This window comes from Haemaphysalis longicornis, unplaced genomic scaffold (assembly GCF_048455015.1).
Source record: "Haemaphysalis longicornis isolate Haplotype H1 unplaced genomic scaffold, Haemaphysalis longicornis Haplotype H1 scaffold_7, whole genome shotgun sequence".
In the NCBI taxonomy this organism is placed as follows: Eukaryota; Metazoa; Arthropoda; class Arachnida; order Ixodida; family Ixodidae; genus Haemaphysalis; species Haemaphysalis longicornis.
Window position 1 is genome coordinate 7,762,597 of NW_027526422.1, and position 16,706 is coordinate 7,779,302.

General features: G+C 48.3%; 1 protein-coding gene across 10 annotated transcripts in view; it reads left to right on the forward strand.

The window, feature by feature from the left end:
* The window catches only part of Mi-2 (chromodomain-helicase-DNA-binding protein Mi-2 homolog), a 68,172-nt gene that overhangs the window by 44,017 nt on the left and 7,449 nt on the right, over nucleotides 1-16,706 (forward strand). For 9 of the 10 annotated variants that reach the window (XM_077675864.1, XM_077675854.1, XM_077675858.1 and 6 more), the window contains exons 23-28: nucleotides 6,431-6,617; nucleotides 10,406-10,591; nucleotides 11,694-11,907; nucleotides 12,834-13,455; nucleotides 13,927-14,021; nucleotides 15,201-15,569. In XM_077675864.1, coding sequence (XP_077531990.1) covers nucleotides 6,431-6,617; nucleotides 10,406-10,591; nucleotides 11,694-11,907; nucleotides 12,834-13,455; nucleotides 13,927-14,021; nucleotides 15,201-15,569 — 1,673 coding nt within the window. The remainder of the gene's footprint in view (nucleotides 1-6,430; nucleotides 6,618-10,405; nucleotides 10,592-11,693; nucleotides 11,908-12,833; nucleotides 13,456-13,926; nucleotides 14,022-15,200; nucleotides 15,570-16,706) is intronic. The other variant, XM_077675857.1, reaches the window with a different exon arrangement.

A 16,706-nucleotide genomic window follows, 5' to 3' on the forward strand; every position in this document is an offset into this window, starting at 1 on the left:
GACGTTAATATGCACAGCTGTGCAATTAACTGGCTGATGCCGTCAAAAGAAAACCCAGTTAGGCAGGGCTGATAAGCTTGCTGAACAAGCTGTTTTCGCTTGAGCCCGGGGACGGGGCTTTCAAAATCAACTTTTTTATTTCTATGTGGCTTTCGATGAGAATTGGCACAGCAACAGGAAATGCTTCTTTGGTGATATCATAAAATTTTTATAATAATCTTTTGAAAACTTCATTTATGAAATTTTCTTTCTGTTCAGCTTGTACCGAACTTGGGCGGCTTTTAAAACACGATGGAAAACTTGTTTGAAGTGCTTTTCATTCCCAAATGAATGGACAAGGTCGTGACAGTCCTAGATTTTTTTTTTACAACACATTGTTTTTTTAGTTTTCAGTTTTTTAGAGGTCAATGTACAACAGGCTAATGACTGTGAATGACTGCTTAAATAAAAAAAATCACAAAAAGTAAACCTGGAAAACCAGGAGTGTCACGACCTGAACTGTTCATCAAAGAATGTAATGCGAAAACAGAATCAAAATAGACTGAGCGGGCACGAAGAAATCCCCGGAACAAGCGACGCAGGTGGCAAAAAAACTATTTTGAGAAAACGGCTTCTGAAGTTGCAACATAGATTTCGCTCATCAAAAGTCACAAGGGTTGTAGTTTTTCGTGACCTTCTGAACATGGGGCATCTGGAAGGCCGTGCCTTGAAATTGGAGTGCCTTTTACATTCTTTTTCTTTCCACAAAACATCATTTTCAGCTTTTCTGTGAAGAGTACATAGCTCAGTTTACAGACCAAAGACCAAATGGAGGGGGAGATGACTTTCCATGCAAAGTACGTTAGCTGCTTGGCTGTATCGCACTGGACAACTTCCCTTTGCAGCATTGTCACCATGGCAACAAGTGAAGCACTCTTTTTTTGTTTGAAAACTGACTTTCGGCTTCTTTCATGTTTTATAACCTTGCTTGGAGCAGCAACTTAGTACTCGTACGTGCAGGTGTTCCGTGCCAAAAGTTTACATACCACAAGGATGCAAATGAGCAACTTTGAACCTTGGTATATTCTGCATAACTCCAGCTTCGATGTATGCACATTTTTTAATACTTTTGACATTCAAGGCATCCAATACTTCTCGAAGCACAGCCAGTATGCCCTAAGCCATAGATGTATGCACCAGTATTAATAATTTCCCTAGAAAATTCACTGTTAAATGCTGCGACAGTAAGGTACATTTTTAACGCAGAGAGCATATTTTCATTCCTATACAGTCTACGCTCGTTACAGCGGATCCGGCAACAACGGACTTTCGGTTACAACAGACCATTTCTGTTGGTTTGTCTGGTACCCATGCATTTTAAATGGAGTCCACTCCGCTCACAACGAACCCGGCTAGAGCAGACTATCGGCTACAACAGACTAAATTTTAGGCGAAAATTGTTTCGACTGAACGTTTATAGCGGACTTCCGCGGGGCCGGCGCCCGGTGTGCTTTTTCGTTTATTTTGGCAAGAAAACAATTATGTCTGGCAACATTGCTGGCAGCCGGGTCGTTGGCGCAGCCAAGCCAAGCCAGTGGCTTTTTTTTTTTGTGCGACCAGCGGCATGAGCGGCAGGGTAGCTGATTTCACTGTCGGATAAATTAAGCGTAATTAACGCTGTTGAACACGAGGAAAAACAGGCTGACATCGCCAGAAGTACAGGCCTTTCTAAGCACAGTGTCCGCTGTACCATCAAGAACAAGGCCGCTGCCGATAAACGCGACTCCGGTGAGATTGAAAACAGGGCAATCGAATACTCGAAGTGGTGCACTCGGAGGCGAGTCTGCCCTCGTCAGTTTTTTTATGTAATAAAAAACTCGGGTTCAGTGAAGTTCGGCTTTTATTATTCCCACGCATGCATCGTTGCTGTTCCGTTCGGTGAAAAAGGTAAGAAATGCCTCAAGTAGGGGTTGTTCCCCATCCATTGTGTGCAATCTGCCGGTAACCGTGCGCAGTCCAACTGGTCTAACTTTCGATTTTACAGCTGACCGTCATCAGATTATTTCATTACATCTGTTTCAATGACCAGAATAAAATCGCTAAAAATGTGGAATCTGCCTTGAGGGAACGTCAGGCAGCGATCCGATTTGTTTGACGAATGGTTTCGGGAAAACCTGCCTCGTCGTGAGGGGATTTAAAAGAGCCTAGCTAATGCTGATGGGCACGACTGATGCTTTATAGCTGGTTTATAATTGCGCCTAGTTATATTCTTGCGTTATTTGCTCAGCTTATCTTATGTCTTTACGCGCTTGACCACATGCGCTAGGCCTTTTCGAAGTGCCGGTGCTAAGTTTTGGAAACGGTGTTTACGCGATTCTTTGCCCTCGCGCGAACACTGTGCAGAGGTGCATCAGGCATGTAGAAAGAACAAAGTGTATATACTATGCATGCAATATCGGTCAAAGTACTCACTGTAGAGCTCATAGCCCCCCCCCCCCCCCCCCCCCCCCCCGTCGGATACTGCATACTTCGGCTACAGCGGACGTTTTTTTCCGGATTCAGAGGGTCCGTTGTAACGGGCATAGACTGTATTCCTAACACAAATCTGTTTGCATTTTTATTAGAAGTGCACGGGAAACATTGCGCAAGAAAGGCGATATGGCTCGCGCGCATCGCGGCGCACATTTACCGCAACATATCGTACTTTGATTATCCCTGATATGGCTGGTCAGGTCGCTTTTAAGATTAAATCTAACGTCGCAGGCATTAATTACAACTGTCGGTGTTCAATCGTAACTGGTTGCACAGTCAGGTGACGCTCCAGTGCGCAGCGGCTATGCCGTGCGCGCCGCAGCGTTTGACGCGTCGACTGTTTCTTTCCCAAGGCTAGCGAAGCCCACTGTCAAACATAGCAATAACGAAGCGCCTAAACATCGCAAATCTGGCTAAAAGGTCATTTCGCGAACCGCTATCACAATCGTGCACACCGCGTGTCGCCCTCTGGGGTCTGGCGACGGTAGAGTCACGTGCACCACAAAGCGTTAGATGACCTCTGCCTTTCAAGCCACACAACTTCCCGTAATCTGGCTTGTGATCTCAGGCATTCCCATCGAGATAAAATCCGTGTTGAATACCACAGACTGAACAGAAACTTGGCCGAGCGAAGCAGTGAAAATTAACTCAGAAGCGCGCACTTAGCAGTTAGGCGGCCGCCATCTTGCGTTGCTGCAGCAACACCCAATCGGGGGTCGTTTTAGTGCGCCTTGACTGGGGGGCCAATAGCGCTTCAGCATCTATTTCTAGCTTCGTTTGTGCGTCTTTTCTTTGTTTGCCGTTTGTGCATTTCAGTGCTGCCACTCCTGCGCCAAATGCGCCAATTTGCGCCAAATGAGGTATACTGCGCCATCCTGATAAAAAAACCACGATTTTGCAAGCAAGTGCGCCAAAAGTGCGCCAAAATTTGTGTCGCGCCAATCGCGTGCAGCTTGTTACAAGCACTACTTCGCAGTGGTCTCTAGACATGTATAACTAAATCGGGTTGATAACTTGAACTCCCTCGCACCCGTAATTGTGTTTTCCGCGGTGAGTTTGGTTGGCGCTGTCACTGTACCGCCGATACAGTGTTTTCGTCTAGCAAGTCATTGCAGCGCTGGCGTACCGCGGGTAAAAACTTTCCTTCTTGTTGTGGTTTCCAATAATTCCTGCTATAAACAATAGGGGGTTTTAGGTGGCGTTTATTGCTGGCTCTCTCCGCTCCGAGAGCCAGCGGGAGCGCCGTTTCGCGGCATGCGTGACGCGGTCGTCTGCAAGCTCTTGCTTCGCTTGTTGGGCTCGCGGAGGGGACCGCCGCAAGTGAAGCGGGCCGTCAAAAACAGCCAGTCTCTCTAAAGCACGAACCTCGTGGAGCGTTTTCTGCTTGCGAAAACGCGCCGCGTAAGCACCCGCACGCTGCGCGCGGCGCGGCAACATGGCGGCGGCTTCGGCCGCGAAGTGGTGTGGGGAGCTCAAGCGACCACTTTTAAGCGCTCTCTAAAACACCGCACAAGGCGCGCACGAAGTTGCTTGTGTGGTAAAGGAGCTTATAATGTGGGCGAAATCGGTACTATAAAACATCATCCGCGTCGCTAGTGAAAACGTCCATGCAATACCTGCCGGGGTGGTAAGCCTAAAAACCGCCGACGGAACCAGCCGGCCGTGACCGGGCTATCTCGAGCGCTTCAAAACCGCCGCCATGAGGCACGCGCCTCCCCATTGGCGCAAGCCGCCAGGCTCCTCCCACTGCTGCGCGCGTCGCGCGTCATTTTCTGAGCGTGGTAGAAACTGCCGCGTGCGGGCGTGAAAAAATCGCACGCGCAACGCCGACGCGCACGAATCACATGTAAAAGTGCTCCATGCGCATTTCTCGTTACACATTTCCAGCTAGCTTGGAAATGCGCACGAGGACTGATAGCAAGCGCCTGCATCTAATAAAATGAAAAAGTAAAACACGAGGGCTTGCCTCAACAATTAATAAACTAGAAAAGAGGCACGTTGTTTTTTTGCTAGGCAGGTTTGTTGAAGCCTTTCAATATTCATTATCGTGTTGCATGTTGTCTTTTATCTACACCAGAAAGGAACTAAATACCTTGCAAATTATGTTTTGTTGCATTTTTGCTATTGCGTGGATACTTGGGGATTTAATTGCATCAAACTTCTGGCGACTTCTAGCGACTGTTTCGAAATAAGTAGGAAAAAAAATCCCATTGCCCCAGGAATGACAGGTTGGGCTATAAAGAGCCGAATATGGCTACTTTTTCTTGTGGTTGTAGAACTTTTCTTTATTGGCTATTTCGCTATTCTTGGGCTATTGGGAGAGCTGACTGTGAAAGCTATTTTTAATGCATGTTCGAGCCTGCCAACTATGAAGCGTTTTCAGTGACTCCTTGAAAAAAGACTTTCCTAGTAGGGACAAGAAGACCATTATTCTTGAGCTGTGCCGTCCATTTGTGAGCGCATGTGGGAAAAGCACCTTGAAGCGCATTCCATGACGACCTCCACATCAATTACTGGATGATACTGGTCAATTTTTAGTGTTGAGAGATGCTTTGGACACTTCTAGCAGTTGATGTTTAGTTGCTCCAAGGTGCTCCAAAACTGGCATTTAGGTGCTCCAAATTGCTCCAAAATTAATAATTTGCTGATACAAAAATTGCTCCAAATCACCGTTCATCAGTGGCACCACTGGCATTTGTAAATGAATGAAGATAAGAGAGACAAAAGCGACGAGCGGAACTGGAGAGACGATCGTTAGGCCGATCTAATGATATCAAAATGGCCACGCCCGGTGGCGCCATTGTGGAAATACAGTGCTCCGAAAATTGCTGCTTTTCGCTCTTTTGCGCTCATCTTTTGTCGCCGCGCCCGGCAAAAGTATTTTTTTATGCCACTTTGCAGACGCACAGAATAGAAAACATAGAAGCCGAATATGTGGCTTTCAAAAAAACGATGTTTTGGTCATTTTGCTGAAGATGAAAGCCATGTCCCCCCTTAAATGTAATGCATATTCATTTTACGGCAGTGAGGATGGTGCTGTAAACAGTGGAAGTTACGGAAGTACTCATAAACATAGAAGCACCAGGGCATACTGCTGTTGGTGCTGTTGGTACTGCGCACACTATGGTTGTTATAGCTTCACAGCAGTCCGCCGCTTTGGGATTTTCTCACACGACACTGGCCAATTGGCGTAAGCGGCTATGTCTTGCGTGACCCTGTTTGTCGAGCATACCCCATTTTTCACAAAAAACGGTTACTTTCTACCTTAACAAAAACAAGCCTTGTGCAGATATGGTCAGAAATGAAAGTAAAGGCGAATAGCGGTTCAGAGCAGTATGGTGGTGCCATCTAGGAGTACTGACAGTAAACAAGGCTCCGCAGTTCGCTGCAGAGCCTAAGAGCGCCATGACGTTTGCTTGAAGACCTGTCTTTGTTATGTCATCGCAGACATCACAAAACACATGATGATTTGGCAGGAGAAAAAAATTTTAAATCGTTTGCCAAGGCACTTTAAAAAACAAATCTTTTGAATAAAACAAACTTGTATTTTGTCTGCATGGCCCCTTTTTAAGATGACCCTCTCTGGGTGATGTGAGGTTCTCATGGAGAGGGGTAAGGCCTCCTGGAGGCGTTCTATTCTCTGTGTTGTACTAGCTATGGCAGCGTAATCAAGGGCATAATGAGCAAGCTGCTATGGGCAAGTAAAGTGTGGCTGTGCCTTGAACGAGAGGTTGCAGTGGCTGCTGGCTCCACGCTGCAGGGTTCTTGTGCCTTGTGTGTGTAGCAGTGTGCTGCGATGCAGGGAACATTCTTTGTGTCTCTTGGCTTCTCGGGCTGAAGTGTATGTGAGGACTTTGCATTCGTAGTGCCAGAAGAAGGGTGATGGTAAGGGGTGACCTCCCTCCCTCCCCCCCTCTAGGCTGGTGAGAGACCTGCGCGGCAAGTCTGAGAAGAACTTCAAGGCGTACGTCTCTCTCTTCATGCGCCACCTGTGCGAGCCGGGCGTGGACAATGCAGAGACGTTTGCCGATGGCGTCCCCCGGGAAGGGCTCAGCCGACAGCACGTGCTCACCCGCATCGGTGTCATGAGCCTCATCCGCAAGAAGGTCTCCGTTCCCCTTCGCTCATTTCTTCTTCTTTTATTTATCTATTTATTCAGAATACCCCTATGGGAGTAACTTGCACAAATATTACAAAAGATTAAGTCAAATGACATGCAAACTGAACAAAAACTCTGATCAGTTAAAAATAAAATGCAAGGTTAATAATAATCAGATGTGCGCAGAAGGTATTGGACCGAAGACAGGTTAAACTGGTGTGAGTAGTTACTTTGTACTGGTGGGCGTGGTTGCTGTCGACTGGGAGTAGCAGGTGCCAAGAGCCAAAACCAGTGGTTTTTATCATGAGTGCTCCCGAGGGTGGTCTTTAGCTTTATAAGTTCGGTCTGTTGCGTAGAAGTGTGCACAGTCAAACCTCAATGTAGCAAAGTTGGTTACATTTGTAATTTACTTCGTTTCATTGAAGTGGTTCCTGCAAGCAAAAACGTGGCACGTTTACACGGCTGGCGTATTGACGGTGTGCGTATAGTTCCTGCACAATGCTGCAGCCATGAAATGAAGCAGGTAGCTCAAACTACTTAGATTGCAGAATGGAACTCCTTGCTTAAAAAAACAAAAGCAGTGCACCGGTTGCACCAGTGACCATTTCTTTCCACCCACTGAAATGCAACGTGAGGGGCAAACAAAGTTGCTCATGCGGGAAAGAAGCTGTTACTGTGTGTGAAAGCTACACTGTAAAATGTCACGCGCCGCTTACGAAAGCGCCTATCAAATATCTGCCGCAATGGTAAGCCTAATCATTGCTGCTGGGGCGGGAGCCCCGTACACTACGAGTACAGTGGCTAGAATAGGAAAGTGTGATTAGCGGCATGCAGCGCCTATGAGGCGCTTTGAAGCCGCCGATAGGGATCCGTGAGGGAGCGCGCGCGATCGTTTACACGTCGCCTGGTGAGGCGCGCGCGGATCGTCTGCAATGCGATTGCTGCTTGGACCAGAGAGAAGGACCGCTTGTTTCCTGTGCCGTAGCAGGTTTAACTGCCGCCAAAGCAGAGCCACAATTTTGTGCCGGGCCGCTACACGGTGTACAAGTCCTGCGAAAAGAAACTGTCGTTGTTTGGCGTTCCGAAGAACGCGCGTCTATATTGGCGCAGTGGCGACGAGCAATACCACGTACTGAGAAGCGGCTCAAGGAAAACACCCCTATGTGCGAGCTACACTTCGACGTAAGGTAAATCTCCCGGCACATTGAACATACCGTGAACGGAGTTGTCTCAATCTACAGGGGCAGGCCTCGGTTGCCCCCGGAAGCTGTGCCCACGCAATTTCCCAATCTTCCAAAGTACCAGCCGAAACAATTTCCCCGAGCAGGAAGTGTCAAGCGAGAAGCGCACCCGCGGCCCCACCCAGCAATAAAAACGCTAAGGATGGTGACTCCATATCGATCTGTGAGTACAGAGTTTGAAGAACCCCATGCTCCTTTTCTGTGAAGAACTTGACCTTCGGCAACATGGGGGAAACCACACGCTGAGTGTTTCGCCCTTCACAGTACCTTACAGCGTGTGTCGCACTGCGCAGGATAAAGCCAAAGCCCGTACACGTACCTTAAGCTTGCAGCGTTGGAAGCATTTACGAAACATCTGACATACTGAAGAAGCCTGTCCATGACTATCAAATTCGTTTTGGTCCTCTAGCTGCACGAAGGCATTGAAAAAGGAGAAGGCATGCCTTTTCGTGAAAGAAAGAGGCATTTAAAGCTCATTGCCTCACGTAACAGCAGAATCGAACGTCGAGCAGAATCGTACGTCGAAATGCTTGAATTTCTTCACACACACACACAAACACACACACACACACACACACACACACACACACACACACACACACACACGCAGGCACGCACGCACGCTTGCACAAAGAAAAGGCAGCAAAAGGCAAAGCAAAGAAAGTTGATTGCTTCGAGCCTTTGCAGTTATGAACGAATCATGAGAAATTCACCAAAAGTGAGTAGTTTTTGTCTGTTTGTAACGAGCACGTCGAAAATAAAATGCGTGTCGAAAATAAAATGCGAAAATAAAAGTGTGCCCAGTCGGTTGCAAACTTTGATTTTAGTACTTTAAAATACGACATTCATTGCATCTCAGTTTTCGCGACCACGTAGAATAGCCATGAAAGAAAATATATTCGTACTCCATATTCCGCCGCCGTCGCAGCGAACGTGTAATCGTGCGACAGCGCCACCTGGATTTTCCTCCTGCAGAGTCACGCGGCAGAGGGCCCGGTCATCACACTTTCCTATTCTAGCCACTGTACTACGAGGCTCCCGCCATAGGACACGCACCTCCCCGTTGGCACAAGTCACCAGGCTCCTCCCACTGCCGCGCGTTGCGTGCAGCATTTTCTGGCTGAGGCAGAAGCCACCGCTGGAGTGAAATCACAGACGTGGGTGTGAAAAAAATGTGTGCGTAAGGCTGATAGTGGCCAATAGAAGCTCATAGCGACCCACAAATGCTTCACCGCACACTTGCTGGAACGGTGGAACAGAGTGAGCCTGAGCGAACACGGATAAAGGATAAAGCGGCGTCGTGCAGCGGCGGCGCAGGTGCTCTGTAGTGGCTGTTCTGTAAACCATTCTTCCCAGACCCTCCTACACCTCCACAGGAGGTGCCATACGCAGTTTGTAGGCAAGGAGCTTGTAGGCACTATGCTTGCTCTTGGACTCTACAGCTCACTGCATCTGCAGCGTTGGGTGGCTTGTGTCGCGCTTCACGTTTTATCGAGGCCCTACTTCAGTGCTTGCCTAATTGTTCATGAAACTTCTTTACATTGAAAATTCGGCAAACATGACTTTGTTACTGAGAGGTTGAAAATACATGGCAGGTAGACACTTGAAAAAGGTATGTGGTTCGTTACATTGAAGTTCATTACATCGAAGTTTGACTGTAGTCCTTTTCACAGGTGAATAGTCTAAGGCGAGAACGTAGACGAGTGTTCTATCATTGGACCCACGTGACGCACAAAAACGTCTCAAATGTGTGTTAGGAGTATTATTCTGTTGTAAACAGTGCACATTAACAGCTCTATCCTTCAATGCCTGGCTCCTTGTGTTCAGTTTTGGTGTTTAGGGTGGTCCTCCTTGCGAAAAATAAAGGTGTGCTAGTATTTCCATTCATTGCGTGCCACGCAATGAAAGGAAATGCAATGAACGCAATTGCCTCAGCTGGGCTTGCACAAACCGTTCGACAAGGCTTGCCAGTAGTTGGAGCCTGATGTACAGTGATTGTGTTATGAGGCCTTCCTGTGTTCCTCAGCTACTAGAACTGTCAATATCTTGATAGCTGTATAACCAGCAGAAATGGGGAGTTGTCACTTGCTGCCTGCTGCTTTAAGCAAAGCAAGACATGGGTTTTATGAAGTGGCTGCGTTTCGTGAGGTGGTTTTTTCCCAAGTTAGGCTCGCTTTGTTGTCAAGAATTTGCCTTCTAGTGAGGGTGCACACTCCTGCATGCTTAAAATGACCAGATCGCACTCTGGTACAGCCTAGAAGTCACTGCATTACAGCTGCTGCTATTGTTGTTCTCAAAGCAAACACCAACCTGGGAAATTGAGCTTTTCCTGCTGCTGATCCCAGAACAATCTAAGAGGGCTGTTTTTGTTCTGGGGCAATGATATTTATGCTGCATTTCTTGTGAAAGCTACAACTGTGAGGGGCGGTTCAGGCGTGCATAGTTGTTTCAGTATGTAGTTTGTCGTAGTGCTTGTCCCTTTGGTATGCTCATCTTATGATTATGACTGTGCTTTTCTGAGGATTGCTACATGCTTGTGTGCATGTATCTATAGGTTCAAGAATTCGAGCACATCAACGGCAGCTACAGCATATCTCCAGAGGAACTTGGCTTGGACAAGAAGAACGCAGAGGCAACAGCCGATGGGACAGCTCCTGCTGATGACAAGGACAAAAAGCCAGCTACAGAAGACGCCAAGGACAAGGATGTTGCTGCAGTCAAGGACAAAGAGGGCGCTGAGGTGAGCTCTCGTTCCTTGGATTCATTTCCATAACCCAAATTTTCACCTTTTCTCTCTCTCTCTCTCTCTTTGTAATGTTGCCTGGTGAGCATCGGAAAGCCGGAACATGGTATCTTCAATTCCTACGAGCTGCACATTTTGTTCCTATTATCCAAAGCTTGCTTGATATAGGGCTTTACTTTAGATAGATCGATTTTATTTATGAATTTAATCAAAATGATCGACACGTGTGCAGAAAACTGCGCCACGAAATATCTGTATAAGGATATGTATAAGTAAACTTTATCTGTGATTGTTCATGTGAAGTTCGGTGCTCAGTTTCCGTCTCCATCAACTACTGATTCGTAGCACAACTTGCCCCCCAAAATTACTGCATAAATTGTTCAATGAGTCTTGCCTATAAGCAGCACTGCGGTTGAAGCAAACAGTGAAGAGGAATGTCACATATAGACCAACTGTCGCTTAGAAAAGAAAAGACATGAAAACTTAACTCAAGGAGTTTTCGTTTTTAAGGATGAAGGATCATTTCAACGATTGAGAAGTCAAGCAAGGACCTCTCCGTGATGCAGATTCAGAGTGACCTATTCGGGGGGAGGGAGGGGGGCGGTGGCCAGAAAGCGCAGTGTAGATACCTGGTAGCATGACTGTAGCCTTGGTAGTGCTACTTTCTAGGGTGCCCAGAGGAGCATCCGCCTCTTCTTTCCACTTGTGTAGGCCAATGATAAAGTTTACTAAACCTGACAATGTCATTGACTCTCATAGTGACTATGGAAAGGGAAGTTGCTTCATTGAAGGCAAAAGTTGGCAGGTTAGTTAAAGCTTGGTATAATCTAATGGTCGGGTTTCAGCCTATTCGACCAATGCTTTGTGGCACTGTGCAAAAAAGAGCTTAGTGTACAAAAACGAGCATGGTTAATTCTTGGGCAAGTTGACTATTGAGGAGCAAGTGTACCACCATGATATTGCAACAGGGACTTGCAATGGCGCTGGGAAATGCACACTAGACACACTTTTTTTCCCCCTGATATGTCTGCAAGCTAATCTAGAGCATTGCGAGGCCATGTGACGTCTTGTTTGAAACCTCTGCGTTCTCCCGCTGCAGCAGGCTGCCGCATCTGCGGCCCCATCTGAGGATGGAGGTGAGAAGCCCAAGGAGGCAGACAAGGAGTCACCCTCGTCAGCGGTCACTGTCAAGACTGAGCCCGAGAGCACCGAGCCCGGTGACGCCAAGCCGCCCGAGAAGAAGGCCGAGAGTGAGGCGGCCGAGAAGAAGGACGAAGAGCCCCCGGCGGCTGCCAACGAAGAAAAGGAAGTTGGTACGTGGGGGATGGGATTAGGGCTCTTGTTGCACACACTTGTCATTGAATCCAAGAGGTTATCGGGTAGGTGTACCTGGGCCAAGCCAATCCTGATTAAAAGGTGCTTCTATGTTCTGCGTTACCCAGTACTACTGTATTATGCAGAATATAAGTCACCCCCTTACCTTTTAGTCGAAAAATGCAAAAAAAAAAAAAACACTTGTGTACACATTGTTTTATTGAGGCTATAACTTGTTTCGTCTTGGATTACTCGTTAACTAAAATATCTGGCTGTCGCCCACACAGCAAGTCATCCTCGCTGCAGTCCAGGGAATTGCTGGCGCAGCACTTTTTAAACACTCGCAAGACCATATTATCGTTTAGCGAGCACAAAGCATGGAACCTTAGTGACTTTCAATAAATAAAATCTACGTTGCAACTTTACCACCTGCATAGCTTGTTTCAGGGATTTCTTCTTGACAGCTGGGTCTATTTTGATTGTTTTTCACATTACATTCCTTGACTAACAGTTCAGGTTGTGACACTCTTGGTTTTCCAGGTTTACCTTTTGTGAATTTATTATTCAAGTAGTCGTTTATAGTCTACATTCCTGTTGTACATTCACCTCTAAAAAGCTCAAAGGTAAAAAAAGTGTTCTAAATAAAAAAAATCGAAGAATGTCACGACCTCGTCCATTCATTTGGGAATGCAAAGCATGTCGCACAAGTTTTCTATTATGTTTTATAAGCCGCTTAATTAAGCTTGGTATGAAGTGAGCAGAAAGAAAACTTTATAAATAAAGAAGTTCTCAAAATATTACTTTAAAATTTTTATGGTGTTATCACAGAAGCATTTCCAGTTGCTGTGCCAATTTTCATCAAAATCCGTGAAGAAATAAAAAATAGGTCAAACCGTTCTTACCCTTGTTCCCTTTCTTGGTTCAGTGACCAAGAAGGAGCCCAGCGAAGAAACCGCCACCCCCGAGGCTGCCGCGGCAACGCCCAAGGCGGAGGAGGCCGAGAGCAGCGGCAAGCAGACTCCTCGGCCAGCCGACGAGGACAAGAAGCCTGCGGGGGAAGAGAAGAGCGGCAAGAAGGAGGGGGGCAGCGACCGGAGCGGCAGTGCCACACCCAGCGCGGTCGCAGCAGCGCCGTCCTCCTCGTCCGTCGTGCCCTGCGTGAGCAAGCGCAAGTTCATGTTCAACATTGCGGACGGGGGCTTCACGGAGCTGCACACGCTGTGGCAGAACGAGGAGCGGGCGGCCGTGCCCGGCCGGGAGTACGAAATCTGGCACCGGCGGCACGACTACTGGCTGCTGGCCGGGATCGTGAAGCACGGCTACGGCCGCTGGCAGGACATCCAGAACGACGTGGCCTTTGGCATCATCAACGAGCCCTTCAAGATGGACGTGGGCAAGGGAAACTTCCTCGAGATCAAGAACAAGTTCCTGGCCAGGAGGTTCAAGCTCCTCGAGCAGGCCCTGGTGATTGAGGAGCAGCTGCGTCGAGCGGCCTACCTCAACCTCACCCAGGACCCCAACCATCCGGCCATGGCGCTCAACACCAGGTACTTGAGCAACTACTGCACAGAGAGGGCGCAGCTTGCACGAATTGATTTGCAATGGTTTCGCTTCTGGCACATTTGTTTTGTCCTCTTGCCACTAGAACGCCATAATTTTTTCCACCGATTGCAACAGGTGGAGAGTGGCATTGCTGCCCGCACTTTGCCTTTGTTTCTAGCATTGCTACGTTATCAGTTTCTCGTTGCAATGTGAATAATGAAGACTACCAACTGGATGCAGTCACTGCACACCGCGGCGTTTTCTGAGCTGCTTGTTTCTGGTAGTGAGTGCAACAACCTATCGCCACAGAAATGCTCAAACGCAGTGGAATCAAACATTTTTGCATTACTTGGAACCGGCAAAGCAGAGCGTGCGGCTTGAAGAGCTGGCACAAGTTGCAGAAGTGTAGAGAAAATCTGCTGTTTTTTTCCCTACTTCAAAAGTTTGTGTGTGTGTGTGTGTGTGTGTGTTGGCAGGTTTGCGGAGCTCGAGTGCCTTGCGGAATCGCACCAGCACTTGTCGAAAGAGTCCCTTGCAGGGAACAAGCCGGCAAATGCTGTCCTCCATAAGGGTGAGTCCACGGCACTGGGCCGCTTCTTTGCCTCCCCTGCCCTTTGAGCTTCCCTATTAAACCTCACATTAGTCTGTACTCTTCCGGAAGCAGCGGTAGTTCTTCTTTGTCCGCAATTTGGGATGCTGTGTGGTGCGTGTTGTGAGTGGCAGTGCAAGATGTACGCCGAAAATTTGCCAGTTTCTTGGCAGAGCTTGCCTGTGGAGTTTCTAAAGCTGTAAATTGGGGAGAGTGGCAGGCAGGTAATTGACACTGAAGTCAAAATACAAGTTGTTCTAGATTGATAGATTTGTTCACCGAGAACACGAATGTACCATTTTTACACGTAGATTTTTTTTTTTTTTTAAATAAGGTATAAAATAGCGAAGACATTAAGACAAGTGCCGCCGCCACTATCTGTACTGCGCGACATCTTTCCTGGCTGCCACTGGATGGTGCTACGCGTCCATACTTGGGGCAGCGGTACAGCTTTTCAAGGAAGCATGTGAGCTACGCATGAGTGGTTGGTTCGACGCCAACATTTGCGGGGCCTCACAAGGAGGTGTATTTCTTCAACAAAGCGTCAATACTGATCACGGGTCCTATAAAGGAACATTTTGCTTAGTGGTCCGGAGCAGCAAGGGATGTGGGAGTTCGGGAAAGCATGAATGATTTGACCAAAGCTGACCGGACCATTCGGTACGTGGTAGCATTGTATTTGGTTGCTTCTGTACCGCCGTACACCACTGCTGCCTCGCTTGCTTCCGGTTTATTGTGATGAAACAGCGACTACAGTCGCAGTTTGCGTCGCGTTTGATCAGCTTTTCATTAGCAGTTTCATAAGCAATTAAGGCATCTTTTGGCACAGAATCAGCACTAAAATGGCCATGGGAAGGTCAGACTCAATTGAAACCAACTTGCTGGTTGACTTCGGTGTCCTTAATGCAAATATGTAATAGCACTGCTTTATGTGAATTTAAAGTTTCTAAAACTGACATTCTCGGAGGTAAGAAACTTGAGGTGGTAAGAATACATGGGCACATTGAAGTAGATGTTCAGTGTGCATTGAAAAGGCTGGGATATTCCTTTTGTGTATTTTTAGCGTCTTCATTGACTGGTGCGGCTGACCCTACATCCCTATGTGCGACAGTGGTTGTGTGCCCCTTTAGCAGTGTGCTCCTTTCTCGCCCTCCCGTGCAGTGCTGAACCAGCTGGAGGAGCTGCTGAGCGACATGAAGTCGGATGTGAGCCGGCTGCCCGCCACGCTGGCCCGCATTCCGCCGGTGGCCCAGCGGCTGCAGATGTCCGAGCGGGGCATCCTGTCGCGGCTGGCCACGGGGGGCGCCCCACCGGCCGCCACCCTGGCCGCCCTGGGAGGGGGCGCCCCGCCGCACCACCCCCTGATGGCCCACCAGCCGTCGCCGCTCGGGGCACCCCCGCCACCACCGCCGGGCGCAGCCGCTGCCACCGCAGGACCCTCCTCCTCCGCTGCTGCTGCGGCCGCGGCTGCCGCAGCAGCGGCGGCCGCCGCCGCTTTCTCGAGCCAGTCGGCCCTCGCCCAGGCCTCAGGTCAGGAGGGGGGAGGGGGCTCCTCTCCGTCCTCCACCTCCTCCTCTTCGTCCTCCTCTCCTGGCCCCTCCACCGCGGCAGAACCCTGACCCTCTCCTCTGTGCCTTGCCTGCGCCGTGGACGTGTTCCCAAGGGATCCTTGCTCGTGCTGCTTTTCTGCCTGCCGTGCCTTCCCAGCCTGTTGTCTTCTTGCTCTGAAGCACCCTGCTGCAGTGGTTGTCCCGAGTCTGGCCCCTGCTCCCAGGCTTGCTCCTCTGCCCGCTGCCTGCCTAGCCGAGCCACTTTCAGGCTCTGCTGCTGTGCCTTTCTAACTTGTGGCGCAAGGTGGTGATTGTGGCTGTCAGCAGCCGTTCTGACCCAAGGCCCCTGCAAGCTGTCCGAATTACTGGCTCGCCAAAGGACTGGGAAAGCCAATCCGAGTCTGTTGTTGTTTTGCAAGCCATGTTTTTGCCTGCCTGCTTTCACTACTGCTGCCACCATTCTCGAGTCGCCGTAAGGACTGCTCTGCATGGAGAGGCAAAAAAGAAAGCAGTTATTCCTGCAAGCTGCACGTGCCTCCTCCTCACCACTTCCCATTCAGTGGCTCTGCTGTTGGACTTCCTCTGCCTTTTTACCCACAGTTATGCGGGACTCTGACTTTGCCACATTTTCTGCATGGGCATTTTCCTTTCCTTTTCTTTCTTTCCCCCTTTTTTTTTGTTCACATTAGTATTCAAATTTAGTTTTTTAGTTGAAGCAATGGATGTACTTCTTCCTTTTTTTTACCTTTGATTTTTTCTCCCATTCTGAGCAGTTGCAGAAAAGATTTTTGTTGTTTTGAGCTTTTTTGTGTGGTTTTGTGATTGCGTGTGGAATCATCCCACGTTGTGGCCCATCATAAGCACCCAAATAACCCTTGCCAACTAAAACCACCAGCACACATAGTATGCAGTGAGGTCAAAGAGGCCTAGTCCACATTGTCTACGAAGTTCTTTGGTGTTGCAGTGCTGAACTGCATAATCAACCCTGTGTGCCTGTAGACATTAAACCCATAAGTTCTTTTGTGTGGCCATTTGCATGTGTCCTTTGTTACTATGATCTTTGGAGGCCTGGATTTTTGTCACAACTTTACAGCAAGTTTTATTACTGAAGCCGGAA